We start from the raw sequence: 23,409 nt of genomic DNA, 5'->3' as shown, positions 1-23,409 counted from the left end.
GTATTGTTAGGGTTAGATCTTGGAAAACTAAAATGTTTTTTTCAAAAATTAGTTTTCACCAATATGTGTTTATTTCTGTGTATAGTAAACACTTTTCAAGTTTGATTTGATTTTATGAAGTGTTTAATTAGATAAATAAGTTTAGGGGTTATGTTTAGGGTGTGGACGACTTATATTTCAGTCGTCTGTTGAATAATTTACACGGACGACGTATATTTCAGTCGTCCACATCGTACCGAACCTTTAATTTTACCAATGTACGTTTTAACCTAACCGGATCATTTACCGGACATATAAAAGCTATTTTTTTCACTATTTCACAATTTTACGAAACCCTAGCGCCGTTTCTCTCCAACGGCGATTTCGAAGGCGATAAGACGAAAACCCTACCGTGGTCGTGTTCCGCCGTTATCTTCGCCGGTAATCTCTCCGATTACGACGAATCTCGTTTCTCCTTCATGCCGTAGAGTATTTTCGTAGTTTAAACTGACCGTCCGCTTCTTTTTTTCAGATCTGAAATCTCGTTTGCCAAACTCCGCCGCCGGTATGTTATTTCTCATGTATTAAGGCGTTTAGCCGCCGGAAAAACCCTAAATATTTTAGTATTGATTCTTCTTTTCCCTTCGATTTGCAGATCTGTAACGGCTTGGGGCCACATCTTCTCCGACCATATCTTCTCGGACAATATATTCTCCAACTGTAAGTCATTCGTCTTTTGTTTAAAAGATTTTGAGATTGTTGTAGTCTTTTGCTGAAAGATTACCCAGACGACTTCCAGGAAGTGAGAAGACTACTCAGACGACTTCCAGGAAGTCGTCTGAGTAGTCTTCTCACTTCCTGGAAGTCGTCTGGAAGTCTTCTATAGCATTTAGCATAGTGCGCAACCTATGTGTTTGAGATGGTTGTTTGAGATGGTTGTTTGTGATTATTTGCAGGCCTTTAAATGGATTTACCAGAATTCCCGCCGAGGATGTTTACATTAGGAGAAGAGCCTGATGCAATCAGGAGCATTTCGTATCATTCTGATGACACGAAGTTGTTTAAAGCTCTATGTGATTGTCTCACAGCTGACGAATATGAGGATCTGAAGGCGTCGAAGTTAGGAGTGTTCATCAAATTCAAGGAGCTTGACTTTGGTTGGACTTCAAGGCTGGTACATTTTATGCTCTCTTTCCAGCTAGACATCAAGAAGAAGTTTGAGCTCTGGAGTCTTGTCGTTTCACAACCTGTGAGGTTTTCACTGATAGAGTTTGAATACCTCACTGGGCTGAACTGCGATTACATCAAGGACCTGGAAAATCCAAGGTGTGAGGTTACGACGGAGATGGCTGCTTTCTGGGAGAAGATGGGTGTTGATATCGATACTGGGCCAAGTATTGATCAGATAACAGAAGCATTTTACAACTGCGACGAGTGGTCTCGGGATGATCGCATGCGGCTGGGATACCTTGCCATCTACGCAGGGTACATCGAAGGGAAAAAGTTCTCATCCGCTACATCAGCTAGTCTTGCAAGGCTAGTGATGGATTTAGAAAAATTTGAGAATTATCCATGGGGGAGAGTGGCGTTTAAGGTGCTGATGGATTCTCTGAAGGCAAAAGACTTAACGCAAACTGGTTACACTGTTGATGGGTTCATACAAGTGCTCCAAGTGTGGGCGTACTATGCTCTGCCAGAATTGGGTGCTAATTATGGGTCTCCCGTACCAAACAGACTGTCTTCACTGTTGCTGGCTTACAAGGGTGGCAAAAGACAACGCAAATTTTTTAAGGCTGCTATCAATAAACAAGTACTTAACTTCACTCCTAAGACTTCTCAGACGACTTAACTTTAAGTCGTCTGTGAACAAAATACTTCTCAGACGACTTAACTAAGTTTATATCTTTTATTTATTGCAGACTATCGTGAAGAACTTCGTTCAGAAGGATTTTGATGAAATGTTTCCAAAATGGGACGGAGACGTAGATGACCCTGCCGCGGATAACATAATTAAAGTCATGTTTAATGATCCTGGATGGGAGTGGACCATGGAATGCTGGCCAGTCACCGGTACTCGCAAGGTTGTGAAGATGGAAGTGATTCCAGTGAAGAATGAAGTGAGTCCCGTGAAGTCAGAGAGTGTTGTGAAGGAAGAAAGTAGCAGACCTCGGAAGAAAGCTCGTAAAGGGTCTTCTGTTTCTGCTGAGAAACCTGCGGCGGGTAGTGAAGGTCAGCAGATTGAAAAGACCTTGAAGGACATATCTGATGCCATTAATCTTGGCTTTGGGACGTGTCTTAAGGAGCTCAAGTTACTGGCGGATAGGATTGAAGCTGTGGAGAAGAAGGTGGGAATCACCAACAGAGGGGGTTCTCTGATGATCGTCAACTTACAACCACTTCAAATCCACCAAAACCTGTTGACGAACCCGGGGTTAGTACCAAAACCTCTCCCAAAATTGCAGAGAAGAGAGTCACTAGGCAATGTGTTAGGAAGAGTCAGGACTGATGTGATTTGTTTCTTGTGTGCTTTGTTTCTAGTGTGCTTTGATGAACCACTGTATGCCTTGATTCTGAACATGTGTGCTTTGTTTCTAGTGTGAATTTGATCTTTGCAGTAAGGGCTTTTGTTAATAGTTTTTAAACACACTGTGAACTCGAAATTGCAGAGTAAAAGTGTGAATGGGGCGAAAGCAGGACAGAAGGAAGCCAAAGAACCGAGTCTTACTACAGAACCGAGTTCCTCGAGAGAGCTCTGTCTTGTGAGTCCTGCAGACGACTTACCGAGTGAAGATCCTAGCCTTCTTATATTGGACAAACAAGTTTCGACCGCTTCAGATTTACTCGTTGAAGAAGCTAGAAGGCAGACAAAGAAGGAGACTGCTTTGGTGAATCTCCGTAAAAAAAGTGTGCGAGAAAGGAAGCTTGCTCCCACACAGCAAACTCCTTTTAAGGGAAACAGCACTGCCAAACAGATCATTCCAAACAAACAGGTTGGCGGAGGCTATGATCCTTTTGCACCCATTGACAAGATGAAGTCGAAGGAGCTCACTGCATGGGTGCAAAAAGATCCGTAAGTTGCTGTTAAAAATATGCTTACTTATATTTGATTAAAAAAAGCTTCCATTTGATTATTTACATTTTGTGTTTGCAGTTCTTATAAACTGCCTCTGAAAAAAAAACCACGTAGATGTCGAAGTCGATTCTATCAGGTCCTCCGAACCCCCTTAGAATGGCTAACCGACCATGTAAGTCTTCTGCTATTTTCTTACTCTTATATAAGTCGTCTGGTAGTTATCTGGTACTTTTCTGATTTGTATAAGTCGTCTGTGAGTCGTCTGTGAGTTGTCTGTCAGTCGTCTATGAGTCGTCTATAAGTCGTCTGATAGTTATCTTACGTAAGTCGTCTGTAAGTCGTCTCTAAGTCGTCTCTAAGTCGTCTCTAAGTCGTCTGTGAGTCGTCTGGTAGTTATCTTACGTAAGTCGTCTGTAAGTCGTCTCTAAGTCGTCTCTAAGTCGTCTCTAAGTCATCTCTAAGTCGTCTGTGAGTCGTCTGGTAGTTATCTTACGTAAGTCGTCTGTAAGTCGTCTCTAAGTCGTCTGTAGGTCGTCTGTAAGTCGTCTGTAAGTTTTTTTGACTTGTATTGTTTTATATGCAGCAAATGGATGCTTTTATTAATATACTGAGGCAACGGTACCAAAACCATCCAGAACATTTCAGGAGCGACAGAATGTGCTTTCTTGATCATGTCTTTTCTCGGCAGTGGAGGGCCTCCTACCCTGATTTTAAGAGCGACGCTCCTGATGCCAACGGTTTAGGAAGAAGACTCCCTGGTGGGGCGTGGAATTATCATGCAGGCTTGATACCTTCTTTTTGCCAATCTAAGAAGGTTTGGGGGGTGGATGTGGATGATATCTATGCACCTGTGAACTTCAAGAACCAGCATTGGATTGCTATATGGATATCGATCCCTAAGAGGCACATCGTCGTCTGGGACAGCATTGTCTCTCATATTAGCCCTGCAGAACTCGATGAGGTAATGGAGCCTTTTGTCACAATGGTCCCTTATCTGCTTGTTGAGTGCGCGCTCTCTGACGAACAAAAGGTTCAATACACATTGGAGCCATACACATATGCGAGACAAACCGTTGGAGTACCTCAGTGCCGAGCTGGTGATTGTGGCCCCTTCACTCTGAAGTACATCGAATGTCATGCTCTTGGGATAGAATTTCCCACCGCGTTTGACAAAAAACACGGGAAGACCATCAGGGAGAAGATGGCGCTGGATATATTTCGAGAGCTTCCTAAGTGCCATGAATGGGAAAACCAAGACAATGATGAGAACCTGGCAACGTATGATTAGATATTGGATGTGTTATTGCGATTGTATTTGAACTTGATGCTTTTGTGTACTGTTGTTAGGTAGATTAGGGGATGTTAACAGGGTCAGGATAGGATGATGTTTTTTGTAACCTATCCTCACACCAAACTAGAATTCCGTAGGAAATTAGTTTGGTAGTGCAGTAACCTTTCGGAATATGTAATGTTTAACTTGTATTTTTTAAATTGCACTGTTGGAATTAGTTTCGGAATATGTAATGCTTAACATAGAAGGTCTACAAAGAAAAGTTCATAAAACATATAAATTCATAACATAGAGTCTACAGAGAAGTTCATAAAACATAGAAAATCATTGGACGACTTACTTAAAGGTCTTCTGGACGACTACAGAGAAGTTCATAAAACATAGAAAATCATTGGACGACTTACTTAAAGGTCTTCTGGACGACTACAGAGAAGTTCATAAAACATAGAAAATCATTGGACGACTTACTTAAAGGTCTTCTGGACGACTACAGAGAAGTTCATAAAACATAGAAAATCATTGGACGACTAACCAGAAGGTCTTCTGGACGACTTACCAGAAGAAAATTCTAATTAAGACGTTGGACGACTAACCAGAAGGTCTTCTGGACGACTTACCAGAAGAAAATTCTAGTTAAGACGTTGGACGACTTACTTAAAGGTCTTCTGGACGACTTACTTAAAGGTCTTCCACGTCAGTTCTTACATTGTGGACGCTTATGGCCAGTTTCTTTGCAGACTGAGCACCTATAAACCCTGTGTTGCTTCCGGGGTTTGCGTCCTCTCATCCTGGATAGCTCCAACCAAGATTGCCATCTTGATTTCTTCTGTCTCCCCGGACCACGCTTTACTTCCGGAGGAAAGCATGTGCGTGCCTCAACAAGTTGTCCAACACAAGGATATATATTCTCTGAGTATCCTGCAAACAAAGTATCCTTTGAGTAGACCGGCCACACAAGTGTGGAGATATGCACACCAGCTGCTGTTCCAGCTGCTATAGCATGAGAGCAAGGTATTTTCTCGACTTGATAGACACCACAATCACACTTTTGAAGTTCCAGATCAACATTACAGTCCCTATTGCCACCTTTCACAAAGAACTTCCATCCATCAATTTGTTGGACTCTCAGAGTATACGCGTTCTCCTCTCGGACAGCAAGCAAGTGTTCAACACCCCGACTATGTTGAGTTGTAAGACTCAAAGCATCTCCTCTCCTTTTCCAGTACCACCTTCCTAGCTTCTCCCTTATGAACTCCAGCAGGAACTGAATAGGAAATCCTCTTGCTCGCTTCAGTGCGGAGTTAATTGATTCAGCGATATTGCTCGTTTTTAAGTTGTACCTGTCTCCCTGACAATGAACCCTAGACCATAGGGTCACATCGGCTTCCTCCAGATACTCAGCAAGATCCGGATTTGCACTCCGTATCTCATCCATGTACCGATCAAAATCGTAAAGTGTATGAGCATAAGCAGCACCTTTCACCAAGTACAAGAGATGCTTCCCTTTATACTTTTTGACAATATTCTCTTGAAGGTGATAATAACATATTCCTCGGGTTGCCCAAGGAAACACCTTTTCACACGCATTTATAATGGAGGCGTGCCTGTCGGAGACTATCACCAGAGGATACTCATCAGATACACAGCTCGCCAATTTTGTGAAAAACCATTCCCAAGATTCATCATTCTCACCATCTACGATCCCAAAAGCCAATGGATATATCTGAAAATTACCGTCTTGTGCGGCTGCAACCAACATAGTACCCCCATACTTCCCACTTAGGTGAGTCCCATCTACCACAATGACCCTTCTCTGATACTTAAATCCTCTGATTGAAGCTCCAAAAGCAAGAAATAGATACTTAAATCTATTCAGAGAATCAAGTTCTATAGCTGTGATAGAACCCGGATTTGCTGCCTTGATTTGCTCCAAATATGAAGGCAGTCGCTCATACCCGTCTTCCGCTGATCCTCTCACCATTTCTTGCGCATATAACAATGCTCTGTATGAAGTGGTGTAATCAAGTGTCATGCCAAACATGTTCTTCATTGCATCTTTGATATGCTGCGGATTCAACCCATCAATGATTCCAACTCGATCTATGAAAAGTCGACCAATGTACTTCGGAGTACAACGTTTCCGCTGAGCGATTCTGTCTGGGATGGAACATGTATGAGTTGCCAAATACTTGGTTACCCAAAACGTTTTAGTCCCATGTTTCACACTTGCTCGGACCTTCCATTGACAACCACTAACACGACATGTTGCCACAAACAGAGTTTTCGTTGACTTGAATATTCTGAAGGAGAACCTACGCCTCACCGCTGTCAACCGCAACTCTGAAAGCAGTGCATCCTTACTAGCAAAACTCTGGTTGACATAGATTCTGTCTGCAGATGATCCTTCTCCTTCACAACCATATGCCCCTTTGTAATCATCAAAACAGATTTCATCATCTTCTTCCTCATCCTCATCTTTAACCTTTCCATACTCACTATAATCCTCAGCATCAGCAACAACAGGGATGTCAGCATCCTCCTCCCCATCATGATCCTCAGCTTCATCCCCCTCTTCAGCTTCATGCCCCTCCTCAGCTTCATCCCCCTCCTGAGCTTCATCCCCCTCTTCATCTTCATCGCTCACATCAGCTTCATCCCCCTCCTCAGCTTCATCCCCCACATGATCTTCATCCCTTTCCTCTGAAACCATTCTCATCTTGCTAAAGCTTGATACACAAAGACGTACTTCATGCGTTTTAGTTATCTCGAGCAAGTTCCGAACTTGTCTATCACTTGTAACATGAATAGGAGGAAGGTCTGGAGCCATCTGTTGTAATGAGTAGGTTAGCTCCACAGACTCTGTGTTCATGTCCAGGTTATAATCTTCTTGAGCCATTGCAACAAGATCAGCATGTGTCGAACTTTCATTCAAAAATAACATTCTCGCTCCTTTGAAATGATCAACCACAAAATTCCAACATCCATCTTTCAACAACCATTCTCCATACACTGCATGTAACTGACGCATCATCTGAAAAAGTCAAAATATAACACATTAGCAAACTTAGAACAAAGAAAACGAAAGTTTATTAAAGACTGACGCGGACGACTTCAATCTAAGTTGTCTAGACGACTAAACTATATGTCGTCTGGTCAACGCAGAGGTTATTTTTGCAATTGACTTTGAAATCTGTTATTTCGGACGACTGAAAGTTAAGTCGTCTACTATTGTTTGGTTAAAAAAAAAACTCCAAAAAAGCTAGACGACTTACATTTCAGTCGTCAGAGGTTAGTTTTGCATTTGACTGGATTATTTCAGAAGTTTGACTTTTTGGACGACTTACATTTCAGTCGTCTAGTGAAAATTAAAATAATAATATTTTTTTAAAAGTAGACGACTTACAGTTAAGTCGTCATAGGTTAGTTTTGCAATTGAAAAAAAAAACTTCAAGATTTAATTATATACAGACGACTTATAATTCAGTCGTCCACGAGACGACTGAAATGTAAGTCGTCCAGGATTTACGAGGTTTGACCAGAATCTCGGAAAAAAGTCCTGGACGACTTACAATTAAGTCGTCTGGTGGACGACTGAATTATAAGTCGTCTGTGTATAATTAAATCTTGAAGTTTTTTTTTTCAATTGCAAAACTAACCTATGACTACTTAATTGTAAGTCGTTTACTTTAAAAAAATATTATTATTTTAATTTTCGCCAGACGACTGAAATGTAAGTCGTCTGGGGAAGTCAAACTTCTGAAATTATCCAGTCAAATGCAAAACTAACCTATGACGACTGAAATGTAAGTCGTCTAGGTTCTTTGGAATTTTTTTTGAAACCAAACAATAGTAGACGACTTAACTTTCAGTCGTCTCAGGTTACAGATTTCAAAGTCAATTGCAAAAATAACCTCTGCGTTGACCAGACGACTTCCAGGTAAGTCGTCTACAGCCAGACGACTGAAAGGTAAGTCGTCTACAGCGAGACGACTTCCCAAGTAAGTCGTCTGACGAACAGATCTGGAAAAAAACTCGATTTCATACCTTAAATTGGTGAGATAAGTTCCTTAGCATACATAAGGCTTCTCCAAGCACACAGAATCACAAACGAAAGTCACCCACCCATAATCGTTAGCTTCTATGACTTTATGAACCATAAAAATTTTAGAATCAAAATCTTGGGTTTTTTTAGCTCATTGTGGTGAGAAAGTGAGAGATATGTTGTGTTTAGTTCACAAGAATGGAAAAAGAAGAAGGGTAAATCGATTTTGGGAGCATTAAGAGCTTCAAATTGGTTGTTCATGGTGGTTGTGGTATTGATGACAATGGCAATCTTGTAATTACTTGAAGATGATGAGGGTGAGAGAGTAAAAATGTCATTTTCGAAAAGAAAAAAAAAATTGATGGCATTTTCGTAAATTATATGAACTTGTGGGGTGAATAGGGCAAAACCAATTTTCAAAAAAAAAGGAGGTTAGTTTTGTGTTTGACTTTAAGTTGTAGGTCAATTTTACAAAAAGCCCAAAATTAAATTATCATATATATTCTCTCTTTTCACAAAGATAAACTTTAAAAAAATTTCAGACATGTTAAAGAAAACCATAAATATAAAATTTTGTAACTAAGAAATTTCCTATGACACTAAACTAGTAGTAATTCAGAAAATATAATGCTCAATGTATGTGTGTGTGTGTATATATATATGAACAAGAGTATTCTAACTATAATTGAAGATATTTGTGTGAACCATTATTTAGCATGAGACATTGACAATCACATAACCTTATAACCTACCAAGAATGAAATGAATCATATTTATGAATTTGGAAGTTCATAATCATAGAAAATTAAATTATACTATGTATTCTCTCTTTTTCACAGATATTTTAATAGTTTTTACACATATAAAGAAAATAGTTAATGTTTAATCATAAACATATAACTTTTATGTTAAACAATTTCCTATGATTCTAAACTAATAATAACCCAAAAATATACAGTTATTGTTAACAAATATATCTTGATGTCTGTAATTTGTTACTATTAATTAACAAGATATGCATCAGAAACCTAAGAACTTATCTTTATAAAAACAGCAAAAGAGGTAAAAAAATCCATCATTATAAAAGAGAGGGAGTTTTTACAATGATTAATTAAATTTACATAGAAAGAACGTAGAAGTTGTGTGCAGATGACTACAATACACGACTGACTTTGACTCAAAGTCTCATATTCTCTTATTGAATCCGAAATTCAAGTCTTCGTCACATTGAACCCAAAGAAAAAGAAAGAATTGTTTAAGGCTTTTAGTTAACTATCGCAAGGGATATTTATGGACAAGTTAAAAGATGCATTAGTTGATAATCATATATTATTGATTTATTTTAATAGATCACCAAGGTTTTAAACGATTGATTATAACCATTTTTCTCTTTGTTGTCCAAAAATCCCTAAACAATGAAATGAAGGAAAAAAAAACAGTCACGTCAAAGGAGCATTCGTTTGTGGATTGTGGTATGGGGTAGCAGCAATGGTTACTTGGCAGATCCAATGTTTGCCATTTTTCTTAGTATCAATTAATGTTATACACCGATCCCACCATGCCTGAGTTGATTTATGGAGTACTAGACTGCTAAGGGAATGGCCCGCAAAGAAACATGCATGCACTTTTCTGGACCATGCAAATCTTTTTTCTCCTGCAATTTCTTTTTAAATTACTCTCTGCTGGTTAAAGATTAAAATATTAATGTAAAATAGTATTAGTACTCCCTCCGTTTATTAATATAAATCGTTTTAAATTACGCACATAGATTAAAAAATTAATATTATATTTTGTAAACAAAAACATCATTAATTATTTACCTAACCACAAATCAACCAATAATAAAATAGAATGCATATTAGCATTGGTCATATAACATTAAGTGTTAATAAATTTTACATAGAAAACCGAAAACGTCATATAATTTGGAACATAAATTTTTTTTAAAACGACTTATATTAAAAAAACGGAGGAGTATTAAAGTATAATTGTTGATTTTGCCTTTTATAACAAATAAGTAGTAATCTATATATAATAGCAAACCTAATTTTTGTTTTCTATGATGTCAGCTTTTTTTTATAGGAAAATAAAAGTCAAATCTAAAAGTAGAGATTGCTCCCTTATGCAATCTAATGGTCAATTTTTAGTTTCATTTAAACGTATGACGTTAATCTAAACGGTGTCTAAACATTTCAACTTTCAATCATCGCTAATTCAAAAGTCAGGACCTTCTTTTTTTTTTCTGGAAATACCAAAAGACACAACCCTTCGAAAGAAAAGTTTGTAGTAGATTTATATATTGTTTTTATCACTTTCCTTTGCCTTTGTTCTTTCACTTTCTTTTGCTATTTTGTTCTTACTCCCGTTCATTTTTATGCCCACAGTTTTGTTATGGAAACAAATGATAAAAAACGCGGCCGAGTCAACGCTGCACAGAGGGTCACTGTGCCGAGAAAGTGATGATCGGTTGGCCTAGGCGGAGCTCCGAGTTATTTCTGTGTCAACAGGGGAAATGTGGAACGCGGAGTTAACTGTGAAAAACGACTTGAATAAATCTATAAAAAAAACTATATCTGAAAGTTTTCTAAAACAATAAAACTTAATTTTGATAGCTCTCATCCTCATATGAAGAATAAAATCAAGATTTGGAGTAAAAACGGCAAGAAAACACACAACAAAACGACTTGAAAACCCTAAAGATGAAGACGGCATGTGAATGACGACTAATGTACCCTTCATTAATGGAACTGAAAAAATACAAAATTGCATTACGCGTAATCGGACTCGGGTTGGCCGAGAACAATAGAAGTGGCTAAACAATTATGCCAACCTGATGCCTTAAAGTTTTCGTAAATGTAAATCTATATGAATCGAAAAATAAGACTTATTCTTGGGTTCACCAATAGAATTATGTTATTTCAAAATTGATATCTTTTATTAACTAAAACAAAATATTGTTAAGTTATATTATATTTTTAAAATAAAAAGATAAAAAAAAAATAATAATAATAATAATTACAAAAAATATTTTTAACGTCGTCAGGAAAAGACTAAACCCTAAATCCTAATCCCTAAACCCTAAATCCGAAATCCTAAACCCTTGGATAAGTCATAAACTCTAAATCAAAAACACTAAATACTAAAACACTCAACGGTTTAGGATTTTAGTGTTTAGTGTTTTTGATTTAGAGTTTATGATTTATCCAAGGGTTTAGGGTTTACCCAAGGGTTTAGAGTTTACCCAAAGGTTTAAGGTTTCGGATTTAGGGTTTAGGGATTAGGATTTAGGGTTTAGTGTTTTGCTGACGACGTTAACAATATTTTAAAAAAAATTCTTTTCTTTTGTAACTACTATTTTTTTTACCTTTTTATTTTAAAAACATAATATAACTTGACAATATTTTGTTTCTTTTTTTAAAAGATATCGAATTTGAAATAATAAAATTCTATTTGTTGGTGAACCAGGGAGTAAACCCAAGAATAACTCAAAAAATAATTCGCCCATTAATCTTCAAATAGTCACAATTTATTGATTTTTCGCTAAGCCCTACCTAACTAATTCGTCTATGTAGTTTCAAAAAATGGAAAACAACCGATTCTCTCTTCTAATTTCTAGTATCTTGTAATAGCAATGTTTGAAAGAAAATGAAATCTTTCATGGAAGATGATTAAGATCTTTAAAAAATAACATGATATTATTATTCAAAATAAATCACTCATATTAATTTCAATATAAATTAAAAATAATTAAAAACTTAAAATAAAATCAATAATTTATTATAATATATTTACTTTATACATATTTATTTTCATGAGCACGGAAAATTACCTAGTAACAATAAAAGGAAAATGGTTGGTTCTATGAATGACATTTATGTGTATGGAAACAAAGAGATAATATAAAGACAAGAGGATGACACGACTTACATTTTACATCACTGATTTTAACAAAGTTCAAAGCTAAAAACATCTCCCCTTCCCCAACTACAATCATTTATTTTTACTCTGACATCAAATTCAATTTCTTTGTCCCAATGTAGTAATCAAAACAAAAGCATTTAACTGGCAACCTGTAATATATGAGTGAGTCGTGACCCTTGAGGTCAAGGACTGGAACGTTGACTCTATCTGCCAACGAGGTAACAATTACAAAACCTTCTGAAGAAGTGCGAAGGTTCGTTCGTTGTTGGTTGTTTTATATCTAAAGGCATAAGAAATACACCTTCCATGTATTGTGTATAAAGTTCCCTTCTTTACCAATTTAATTTTACTTTGATTCATTGCAAATCACAAAACCTGGAATTCTCATACTTCAGAAATGATTTTGTTTATTTCTTTTGAAGGAAAAAGTAGTATTACAATAGTTCTTAAAAACAGTCATTGGTAGCTCATAGAAGCCATTGATACACTCAAAAGCTTTTTGAATACGCACCGACCTTCAAGTTGCATCACTTCGGATCCGAAGTACGAACCCCCTGGCGCTTGAAGAACTCTCTGAACCCATAAGGACTCATGTCATAATTGTACTGCCCAAAAGAAACAAACAAGACCAATGTTTAGACTCTGCGATAGATTCATACGTGCATTTTCTTCGCATTGTTTCAAACAACAATGCAGGTTTCTATACACAAAAAGGTATATACAAGCGCCAATGTGTGATGCTTCAACTTACAGGTACGACTTTCACAGAGTACCGGGTGATATTCGGATCCTGGACCTTTCCTTCATTACCCGCCTGCATCAGAAAGGTTTTCACTTTAGCAGATAAACAAAAGAAGCATGACATGTTTCAATACAAGTAAAGACAGAACTATACTTGTTGTGGGCTATGGAATATCTCAATGAAGGGATATTCACTTTTCTGGCGAGTTATGCAGAACCCGGGATACTTGGGGCATTCAACCTGAAACAATCCAAACACACAATAGTCACAGTACTCAATTACAAAGTTTTCTGCATTCTTGTTCTTATGGTCTGAGAACTCACTCGCATGAACTTGATGTTGGGATAGAACTCAGCAGCAGCTTCCTCAAGCATCCGGTCAAGATGTTGTGTGTAGTTACTTCTGTTATACACAATGAGACAAAAAGTGAGTAGGAATATAGCATAATTTGAGCTGGGAAGTGCAGTTACCTAATGGTGAATGCGACAACCACAGGATAGCCCTGGTGAAGGAGCTGGACAAACTCTCTTTCCGAAGTAAAATGGATAACACGCGATGGCCCGAGATCCTTAGGGTAACCACTGTAGTACCTTCAATGCAGCAGAAGAAACAAAAAAAGAAACAAACTTTCGATTGGTATACCAAGTTGTAAACTTTATATGAGTCAAAATAAAATCTCATTACTTGCAAGTGGAGCGAAGGTGGAGAAGCATTCTATCGAGGAATGAAGTATCTCCCATCTGAGAAGCAGACCAAAAATGTATTAGGCTTAAGGGATGATGATCAGTAACCTAGTCCATTCAATTACCTGCTAATATTATAGTTTTTTTCTTTCTTTCAGGCATTTCATCGAACAACATGGGCGCATTTAACATATCACGAGTGAGAGAGAGATCATGACAAAGAAGAGAAATTTATCGTCGATTTCTTTGTATATTTGCTAGCAAACGCAAACTTGAATTCAAATTAACAATGGGAAATTTGGATGCAGGAGATTTTGAAGGAGAAATTAAAACCTGGAGGATGTTCGCTGCTTCTTCAGATTTGCTTTCACTGCTCGAAGCAGAATCTTTCGTTACAAATCAAACTTGGAAAGAACTGATGATAGTGATTCTTCTTCTGGGTTCCTCTCCTCCTCTAGCTTGAAGTTAAATCGTGGGGGAAGGAAGTGACAATCTGCAGTTTTACGTTTAATTGGTTTTGGGGCCTTATAGTTCTCTGGATTGTTTTGGGCTTTCTTCTTTAATGGTGGCCCTTTTTATCTCTTTCCGACAAATCAAATGTGTGATTTTTTTTTGTGGGGGCTTATTGGATTTGATGATTTGTGGAATTGTGGGAATTTGGAGATATACCAACTTCGAAGTGGTTTTATAAAAAAATTGGGATTTGAGCAAGTCTTTAGGAGGTGATTAGAATGGAATTTGGAGATTTGGGAAAGAAAAAAAATGAATAATTTGATTTTTAATTTTTAAATTGACACATATGTTGCTTGCCCAGAAAATATAAAAACGACATCTAAAAGTATCAAAATTATACTCTGGATTATAGTGCCAAGTTAAGATAAAAAAAAATATCTGAGATTGGGAATTTGTGCCTTGGTCCTTAGGTATATCATATATGTAACAAACCACTCTCCTCCATCAGTCAACACATATCTTTCTCGATTACATATGCAAAGATGGGGTCTCAATACACTAATTAGAAATTGTATATTTGATTAACCCCCACATATCACTTTTATTTTTCCGCAGAAAGAGATAATAATTTATGACAATAGACAACACAAACTTTTCTTCGTACCAAGCTTGGTGATACATAACAATATTGTAATCTTCTAAAAGTGACTGATTTCCACATAACTTTGATTAAGCGAGCAAAGAAAAACTCATCGTGACTGTGACAACAAAGGTCTTCAAGTAAATTAAAGTAAACACAAAGAACACTATGCATGTCTCACAATTGATGCTGTAAGGCAGAAGAAGTTTCAGTAATTCCATTTGTCATTGCAATTGTTTACGCACTGCAAACACACAAGTCTATACGCATACAAAAATAAGAAATGTAAATAAGATTAAAAGGTACAAAACTCAACAACAGTATCAATGTCCATATGTGAAGAAGTGGAAAGTTCGAGGGAGAAATGGTGTGTCGAGGAACTTCCATTCAATGTTGTTGATCTGATGTGAAGGAGAAGTTCCTGAGAAGAAAGGTTTTCTTGTTTCGAAAGGCACTCACCCCTTCATCTCTCTCACTTTACGAACACATCAGATCAACGAACCCATTTCTCTGGTTTTCAACTGATTTGATCATTTTATTTTTAATTTGAAAGCATAAAGAGAGGATATAAAATAAACGTGCTTTTTCTTGAAACTCCATTTCTTTACATGCTATTTAATTTTATTGAATTTGAAGTGTAAATCATTTTTTTCTAATAATTCAGAATAATTCTTGATATATATCTTTGATGAAATCCATACTTTTCAATAAAAGGAGATTTGATGGGATTTATATAAATGCTATATCCAATAACCATGGATTTATAAGAATTTTTATGAATGCCATATTCAATAAGGTGGGAGGATTTGGAGAAAAACTAAAATTTTATGAAATCTTTAATTCAATAAGCACCCCCCCCCCCCCCCCCCCCCCCCCCCCCCTTGTTTGTTTTGTGGTCAACATAATTTATTGATATTCTGATAATTTTACAAGGTATAAAAATATTCATGTACAAGTGTTAATAGAAATAGAAGAAACTGAGACAATATGAAAAGTGGAAAGTAACCAACTGAGACAATAGAAGAAACTGAGAAAATATGAAAAGTGGAAAGTAACAATTTAGACCACGTGCAATAGATCTGTTAAATTATTTAATTCAACTGTTGAATTTCTGTAATGAACTTGTCGACAAAAGCAAAAATAGTACGTAGATTCAAATGAGTTAAATGTTTTCTACTTGTTTAAAAACAAAAACAAAAAAATGAACAAGTACCATTTGAATGTTTCAATGAGAAAGAGATATGATATATATTGATACTTTTTAATCTTTGATTGTTTGTGATTAGTTTTTTTATAAGTAGGCCAATTTTTTTTTTATATCAAAATTTATCATTTTCCATACTTTACAAAGAAAAATTTGTTTCCTTTTATTTGGATACATAATAAAAACACATTTTAATATATAATTCTACTAGTTTTTAATAAACTAATTTGATTTTTTACTACACAAAAATATAAAATAAGATTTTTTTAAAAAAACGTTATTTATCTTAGTTTAATTTATTATTGTTGTTAATATGTAGATACACAAATATATAAAAGTAAAATAGAAAATAAAAATAATGAGATAGAATGTTGAATTTTATTAAACAAAATCATTGTAAGACTACCAGCAATGAGGTAATTAGATCCAAAATTCAACTGTTTAATTCATACAATGGGACTATTGAATTATAAAAATGTGTATGTGAATTACATTTAATTTATTTAACTAGTTGAATGCAACAAAAGTATGGACATAATGACAGGCAGTGAAATGTCAATGGAAAGAAATTGAAAAAGTGAAATACACATGCTAGACAATTGAAAGAATGAAACACATTTGTCAATTTGAAAGGTGTTATATTTTCATTGGTTGTCAAAAAAAATTTTGAGATTTTTTTCTCCTCAAATTGTTGAAACTCATTTATTTTGTAGTAAACAGATTTTTTTAAAAATATTATATTAAATTTCATGATTTGTTATGATCTATAAATATAGACTATTCTCACCTTATTAGGATACATAAAAAAACTTCAATTTTACTATAATTTTTGTATTAGCCTTCAATCAATATTTTGTGATTAAACTATTTTTTGGTTAAATAGATCACAAAAATAATCCTTTTTACCATCAAAATTTAACTAATTGACTTTTTAATGATAAAATATACTAATCATTTTAACACTCAAAAAATTGACTAGTTATTAAGTGATAATAGATAACAAAAAATATGAATTTAAAATAATGGGGTAGGGTTTGAATATTAAACAAACTTATTGTAGATGTTAAAACTGAAATGAATATTAGAAATAGAAGATGATGTAGAATATTTTCAAAAAAAGTAGGATGTTGAATTTATCTACCATTGAAGATAGTCTAAGATATATAAAAGTAAATTATGTGTTGAAAATTATGTGGAAGAAAGACAACATGATATGAAATGTTTTTTTTGAACAAGATATGGAATGTTAAAATGTTGAAAATTGGATGTTGAATTTGTAAACCATTATACATAGTCTTAGTAGATAGTTTAATTAAAAGTAGCAATAAAATTTTAAAATCATATAAATTTTCAAATTAGAAATGAAACTTACAATATTTAATCTTGGAACAAAATATTATAATATTATATATTTTAGCATTTATGATAATAGATTAATACATTTTTCTGATATGATTTGTTTTTTTAAAATATGTTTATATTACACTACCTTATATTAGAATTTTTTTTGATGCATCTACCGACAGATTTTATAGAGGAGACTTTCTTACATGTTTTTCTTTCATGCTTTTTTAGATATTGCAACATTCTTCATCGAATCAGCAATCTCTTTGCTTCTTTCGTTATCGAATCTTATTCACAACATTGCAACATTCTTCATCGAATCTTACATTATCTTTATAATAGTCACACCCAAAAAATCAAACAAATTATAAAAGAAATCCGAAAAACACGAACCAGTAATCATGAAAGAGTGAACCGAGTAATTTTAAGCCAAAAGATTAGTCATAATGGGACGCTGATGGCAAACGGCTCGTAACGGCACGAGCTTGCGCATAGCCATTCCAGAATTTTCGGTCATATCAATTTCCTCACCGTTGACTTTTTCCCAGTCAAAGCATTGAATCAACGATCCTAAAGCCAACGATACCATCCTTTGACCCAAAGCCGCACCAGGACACGTCCTTCGTCCGTTCCCAAACATCATAAGCTTATTATTATTGGCAGCTTCTTTGTCCTCAAAACGCTCTGGCATGAACCTCTCAGGCTCATCCCAAAGCCTTGGATCTCTATGGATGGCCCAAGAATTCACTAGTACGATGGTGCCACGCGGTATGTCGTATCCGCCAATCTTGAGGTCTTCAGAAGGAGAACGTGGTACAAGGAGTGGTGCGGCTGGACACAGTCGGAAGGTCTCGGAAACTATGTTTTGGAGATAAGGGAGATTCAAAATGTCCGGTTCGTCGACCAAACGTTCATGTCCAATCTTATCATCTATCTCGGCTTTCGCCTTCTTCAACACTTCAGGACTTTTCAACAAACTCGCCATCGCCCATTCTAGTGTCACGGCTGCAGTATCCGTCCCCGCAAGCATCATACTCTACATAACATTTAAAACGTTAGTCTATACATATTATGTAAACATAAATCAGATAGTAAAACATAAACCATCTATGTTTTTTCAATTTTTTATGTAGCATTAATAATCAAATTGTAATTGAAACATACTCATTCTATGTTTCAAAAAAAAAAATATTCTGAGAGTTTTCACACATATTAATAACAAATAATTAAATTTTGATTATAAATATATTATTTTATATACTTCTTTGTTTCCAATAATTCTAAACTAGTAAAACTTCAAATAGTACAATTAACTTAGAAGTTTATAGTTTATTATTATTAGCTAATAAAAGATTCATCAGAAAAGGCAAAAATATTATTTTCCAAACAATTTTTTCGGAAAATTTATCTTTGGGATGAAATATATATTAATGTTAGATGCGAAAAATATTTATTCGAACTTGTAAACGCATTCTGCAAACTAAGAAACACAAAGAGTGATAATTTATATGATTTTGTAGGTTTATACATACGGATGAGAGAACTTACGAGCATGAGGCCTTTGATGATGACGTCACTGTAATACTTGGGTTGGTCTACTTGTAAAGACAACAGATGACTAAGCATTGTGTTGCTCTCTCCATCTCTACGGCAATCGTCGAGCAGTCGCTGCAAGAAAGTGTCCATGGCTTCGCCGAGTGCTTTCACTTTCTTCTCGTAGCCGTGTCCGAAAACTTTGAGAATTGGTAAATAATCTCCTGGATGGCTCGCACCACTATTGTCGTTGATCTGCGTCACTAGCTTCTTGAATAGGTTCGCTTCTTCCTTGTTGTGAACCTTTAAGAAATAATTCATTTTAATTAGCCAAAATATTCCACATCGAATGACTTTTCATGCATGAGAAGTAGTAAACACAATACAGAACATGTCCATGTTAGGTATTAATATTTAATATCTGATTATCTTGTACAAGAACATTAGAATAGTAAAAGATTAGTGATTTCAACGTATCAATCATTATTATGTAATTATTTAAATGAAACGAACCTGGTCTCCGTAGTAACGTCTCCCAGTGACCATACGGACAATATTATTGAACGTCAAATCTGCAAGAAGAGGCTCAAGCTCAACGACTTGGCCATTATAGTCACGTGAGAGTTTCGTGAGCAATCGTCGGATCTCGTCTTTACGAACGGAGAGGAATCCAGTGAGACGGTTAGAGGAAAGGATCTCAAGAGAGCAAATACGGCGGAGATTACGCCAGTGGTCGCCATATGCGGCGGTTCCAACCGTGGTGTAGTCGTAAGCAACGTACTTTGCGGTCAGAAAATGCGGTCGGTTCGTTAAAATAACGTCGTTCTGACCAGTAAAGCATTCTCTGACGAGGGGCAAGGAAGAGATCACGACGACTTGGCGAGAGCCATAACGGAGGGAGAAGATGTCACCGTACTTCTCCGCGAAACGACGGAAGAGACGGTGCACCGGTGGTTTCACGAGGTGGAGGTTGCCGACGATGGGAAAGGGAGTTGGTCCTGGTGGAAGATTGAAACTCTTAGATGAGAATAAGAATTTGTAAGCTAGTAGAAACAATACGAGTGGCAATAAGAGCAAAATGTAATCCATGTGATTATTTCTATTTTTTGGTTTAGCTAACAAAATGTTGTTTTTAATTTTTTTGGAGTCGAAGCTAACAAAGGTAAGTGATAAAGGTTGATAATCTATGTCTGTATATATATGGGTTGGTTTTACGACGAAATAGATATAAATAAAGAGTGCATGTTTGAACGTTGACTCATTATTTCTTTTCTTTGTTTTTTTGTCTTATTTTATTGTAGTGGTACCCTGTTTTATACGACTTTTCTTTGACTTTGACAGGTTCTTTTTGTAATCTGTGGTTTTTAATATGACGATTCACGAGAAAAATAGTTATTTTTGGATTCACCTATCTTTAGATTTACTAACCAATATGATTTTGTTATTTTATATTCAATATTTTTTTAAAAATGAAACAAAATATTATAGTAGTAGTTACAAAAAAAATTAAAAAATAAAATTTTAACTTCGTTAGCAAAACACTAAATCATAAATTTTTGAGTGTTTTAATGTTTAATGTTTTTGATTTAGAATTTAAGATTTATCTAAAAGTTTAGAGTTTAGGATTTATGGTTTAGAGATTAGGATTTAGGGTTTATGATTTAGTGTTTTGCTGATAACGTTATATATTTTTTTGTAACTACTATTATTTTTCACTTTTTTTTTTACAATTTTATTTTAAAAACATAATATAACTTAATAATATTTTTTTTTTTTTTTAAAAAATATTGTATATAAAATAACACAATTCTATTGGTTGTACCAAAAAAAATGATTCTAAGAATAAGTCACTCAAAAAATGGTGGATCTAAGAATAAGTCACAGAAAAAGAGTGGTGGACAGGTGAACCCTCCTCGAAATTTCCAACATAGAGATGTTAGCTTTGATATTTCGATGCAAAGATGCGGTGAACTTGATTGTTGTTCTCACTAACCCAAAAGATTATAGGGTGATTCTAGATTAATTTTGTGTCTTTGTGATGAATTCTTTTTGTTTTGATTCGTATACAATTTTTTTCCGAAAATCATTACAAATATTAATTAAACCATAAATTTAGAATTTTGTATATATAACTCAAAATTCTTAAAAAGTTAAAACTAATAAAAATGCCCTGAAAAAGGTTATATTTGTTTTAGGAATATCTCAAGCCAAAAAAATATCAAGCCGCATAACAAGTTCAAGTACAAGTACAGTTAACAATGAGACCAGCAGACTACGGTATGTCTATAGTTAGAATTTCCGGTAGTCAATGCCGACATATAGAGAAATACAACCCAAACACATTGATATTCATGTAATTACAAACAAATAATTAAAACGGATAAGAATAAATGGTGTGATCACTGATCTACTTGCATTGGATAACACTATCTAGAAATAATTTTAATTGGGGACAAAGCTATTTTCCCATAGTTGAACCCATCAAAATATCAATCGAGTAGAAGTGGTCACATTTTCTTTTTGTTATAATTTTTTTATTAATATACATAATATTTTTTTTACCAATAATTATTTGATTTATATATATTTATATTAAAATTTTATTTTTATTAATATATATTTCAAATACCATGTTGTATTATTAGTTTAAACACGGTTGCATTGTTATCTTTGTTAATAGCTTTTGATGATTATATTATAAAAGCTATATATAATATGTTTAATCAAATATTAGGCAGCATAAACTTTAAAAATAACTAAATATAGTATCCAATAAAAACATTATTCGTATATTATAATATTAGTTCATATAGATGCTAGCTAGATAAACTTAAAATATCAAATGTTATCTCAATAAATATGTCTATAGTGCTTTTTCAGAAGAAAAAAACATGTCTAGTGTATGAACATAAGAGAAAGATTAATAGTAAAAAGCAGTCAACTAAGAAAATTGAAAGAATGGACAAAACATAAACCACATTGAACCTGGTTTTGGTAATGTAGCATGTGAAGATTAAAGGACTATATTTTTCAAAGAAAAACGATTGGAGGATTATCCTTTTTTATAAAGAAAAGATTGGAGGACTAAATAAATTGCTATCATTAGATTACCAAAAAAAAAAATTGCTATCAATACATAGTTTAACGTGATATAGGAATTAAAAATTGACTAGAGTAGTGGGCTATTAATTTTGGATTCAAAGTCCATTTTCTATAAATAATTTGGTCGTGTGGGCAAAAAAAGAATTATGACTGGGGGCATCAATCTAGTGTCTTTATAGTTTACACTATTTTTTGAAAATCTGACTGGTGGCAGCTGCCCCATGTTGGATCAAGTAGATCCGCCACTGGCACTAGCACTAGTTTCTTCCAGGGTGCTATTAATTACAAAGCTAACCACCCTCCCCCCGCTACGACTTCTCAAATACGGCTGCTCGTTAAATTTATAATATAATAATTATTATTATTGCTGGGCCGAAGGTGAGGACGAATGTTCCTTTACTTAGAAATTAAGTTATTTTATACAACGAGTTGACAAAATAAACGTAGAAATATTGTTTAGTGAAGTGTATATATCGTAAAGTCTGCGATATGCAATCGGCTGGCGCCCGCCACTGCATACCTCGTCAACAAAAAGTAATATAAAAACAATTAAGTTATTTTTGGTCATAACATAAATGTTATAAAAAATTCTAGTGATTTTTATTTACGGGATCATAACATAAATGTTTTTTTCTGTCATCCATAACATAAATGCATAAGACATAATTTAGTGATGTATAAGACATAATTTAGTGATTATTAGTTACGGGATTATAAATGCTATGTTTTTTTTCTTTTCTTTTCTAAATAAAAAGAGATGTAACACGAGAGTTTTTCGAGAGGTCATCCTTCCTAATACTATTCTTATCCAAACACGTTTAACTGTGGAATTCTGATGGTATCCAGTGCATTAGTGCTGGTATGATAGTGGGATGTTGTGTCGTTTCATTATCGTTGAAAAAGTGATTTTTTGTAAAGAGATAAAATTGACTCCATAGTTTAGAACCAAAAATAATTGATCGGTTTTGGTGACCTGTGAAACTTTTTTGTTTGACAAAGTTACCTGTCAAACTTGATATTTAAGAAGAAGATGACTTTATATCATGTGAGTTATTACTATAGAAAAATGAAAAATCTATCTCTAACACAAAACTTTCTTTAGCTATAAGCAAAAAAATTATTTGATTTATTTTACAATACATTTGCAATGGTGACTTTATTAAAAAAAAATTGCAATGGTAATAGATTAGAGCTTTCAGACCTTTTGAATAATGCTAATATATTTCGAATGAAAGTTAACAATTGATAAAACAATATTTATTATTTTAATAAATATCATCTCCGTTTCAGAAAGATGTATGTTTTAAGTTTTCCAAATTTATTAAAAAACATATCAAATATTAATTACCAATACATTGTTTTCCGTTATCAACTATTCTCTACAACTTTTAACCAATAATTT

At 34.7% G+C, this 23,409-nt stretch overlaps 5 protein-coding genes across 7 annotated transcripts; 2 read left to right on the top strand and 3 right to left on the bottom strand.

Moving 5' to 3' along the window:
* Window positions 1–58: 58 nt before the first annotated feature.
* LOC117129322 lies at window positions 59–4,808 on the top strand. The gene is made up of 5 exons (XM_033282903.1): window positions 59–1,822; window positions 1,899–2,493; window positions 2,599–3,049; window positions 3,131–3,224; window positions 3,636–4,808. The coding sequence occupies exons 1-5, from the start codon at window positions 944–946 to the stop codon at window positions 4,338–4,340; spliced, it is 2,724 nt and encodes a 907-aa protein (XP_033138794.1). The 5' UTR covers window positions 59–943; the 3' UTR covers window positions 4,341–4,808.
* On the top strand, window positions 1,827–3,116 carry LOC117129106. The gene has a single exon (XM_033282481.1). The coding sequence runs from the start codon at window positions 1,938–1,940 to the stop codon at window positions 2,577–2,579; it is 642 nt and encodes a 213-aa protein (XP_033138372.1). The 5' UTR covers window positions 1,827–1,937; the 3' UTR covers window positions 2,580–3,116.
* Window positions 4,809–5,037: 229 nt separating the features above from the next.
* Window positions 5,038–7,371, bottom strand: LOC117129321. The gene is made up of 2 exons (XM_033282902.1): window positions 7,024–7,371; window positions 5,038–6,951 (listed from the first exon to the last, which is right to left on the bottom strand). Exons 1-2 carry the CDS (start codon window positions 7,369–7,371, stop codon window positions 5,038–5,040), a joined length of 2,262 nt encoding a protein of 753 aa, XP_033138793.1.
* A 5,306-nt stretch (window positions 7,372–12,677) lies between these two features.
* Window positions 12,678–14,267, bottom strand: LOC103845162. Of its 3 annotated transcripts, XM_033282592.1 has the most exons (8): window positions 14,065–14,219; window positions 13,857–13,882; window positions 13,733–13,788; window positions 13,519–13,638; window positions 13,372–13,450; window positions 13,202–13,288; window positions 13,058–13,120; window positions 12,694–12,911 (listed from the first exon to the last, which is right to left on the bottom strand). In XM_033282592.1, the coding sequence occupies exons 3-8, from the start codon at window positions 13,786–13,788 to the stop codon at window positions 12,834–12,836; spliced, it is 483 nt and encodes a 160-aa protein (XP_033138483.1). In that variant the 5' UTR covers window positions 13,857–13,882; window positions 14,065–14,219; the 3' UTR covers window positions 12,694–12,833. The 3 variants fall into 3 exon arrangements, with proteins under 3 accessions (XP_018510801.1, XP_033138483.1, XP_009120247.1); XM_018655285.2 differs by lacking the exon at window positions 14,065–14,219 and having other exon boundaries at window positions 12,678–12,911; window positions 13,857–13,988; XM_009121999.3 differs by lacking the exon at window positions 13,857–13,882 and having other exon boundaries at window positions 14,065–14,267.
* Window positions 14,065–20,366, bottom strand: LOC103845160 (cytochrome P450 81F2). The gene is made up of 3 exons (XM_009121998.3): window positions 19,419–20,366; window positions 18,921–19,208; window positions 14,065–18,408 (listed from the first exon to the last, which is right to left on the bottom strand). Exons 1-3 carry the CDS (start codon window positions 19,992–19,994, stop codon window positions 17,797–17,799), a joined length of 1,476 nt encoding a protein of 491 aa, XP_009120246.1. The 5' UTR covers window positions 19,995–20,366; the 3' UTR covers window positions 14,065–17,796.
* Between the last annotated feature and the right edge of the window lie 3,043 nt (window positions 20,367–23,409).

Source organism: Brassica rapa, chromosome A10, assembly GCF_000309985.2.
Source record: "Brassica rapa cultivar Chiifu-401-42 chromosome A10, CAAS_Brap_v3.01, whole genome shotgun sequence".
Classification (NCBI taxonomy): Eukaryota; Viridiplantae; Streptophyta; class Magnoliopsida; order Brassicales; family Brassicaceae; genus Brassica; species Brassica rapa.
The sequence above is the reverse complement of the archived record's forward strand: the minus strand, read 5'-3'. Positions and strand labels throughout refer to the sequence as shown.

Coding starts and splice junctions, on each gene's coding strand:
- LOC117129322 (XM_033282903.1), top strand. CDS start 944: ATGGATTTACCAGAATTCCCGCCGAGGATGTTTACATTAGGAGAAGAG. Junction 2,494..2,598: donor AGTCAGGACTGATGTGATTT/GTTTCTTGTGTG, acceptor CTTTGCAGTAAG/GGCTTTTGTTAATAGTTTTT. Junction 3,225..3,635: donor TAGAATGGCTAACCGACCAT/GTAAGTCTTCTG, acceptor TTTTATATGCAG/CAAATGGATGCTTTTATTAA.
- LOC117129106 (XM_033282481.1), top strand. CDS start 1,938: ATGTTTCCAAAATGGGACGGAGACGTAGATGACCCTGCCGCGGATAAC.
- LOC117129321 (XM_033282902.1), bottom strand. CDS start 7,371: ATGCGTCAGTTACATGCAGTGTATGGAGAATGGTTGTTGAAAGATGGA. Junction 6,952..7,023: donor AGGAAAGGGATGAAGATCAT/GTGGGGGATGAA, acceptor GATGAAGCTCAG/GAGGGGGATGAAGCTGAGGA.
- LOC103845162 (XM_009121999.3), bottom strand. CDS start 13,788: ATGGGAGATACTTCATTCCTCGATAGAATGCTTCTCCACCTTCGCTCC. Junction 13,451..13,518: donor GTTGTCGCATTCACCATTAG/GTAACTGCACTT, acceptor TGTGTATAACAG/AAGTAACTACACACAACATC. Junction 12,912..13,057: donor ACTCTGTGAAAGTCGTACCT/GTAAGTTGAAGC, acceptor TCTTTTGGGCAG/TACAATTATGACATGAGTCC.
- LOC103845160 (XM_009121998.3), bottom strand. CDS start 19,994: ATGGATTACATTTTGCTCTTATTGCCACTCGTATTGTTTCTACTAGCT. Junction 19,209..19,418: donor GACGTTACTACGGAGACCAG/GTTCGTTTCATT, acceptor TATTTCTTAAAG/GTTCACAACAAGGAAGAAGC. Junction 18,409..18,920: donor TCATCAAAGGCCTCATGCTC/GTAAGTTCTCTC, acceptor AATGTTATGTAG/AGTATGATGCTTGCGGGGAC.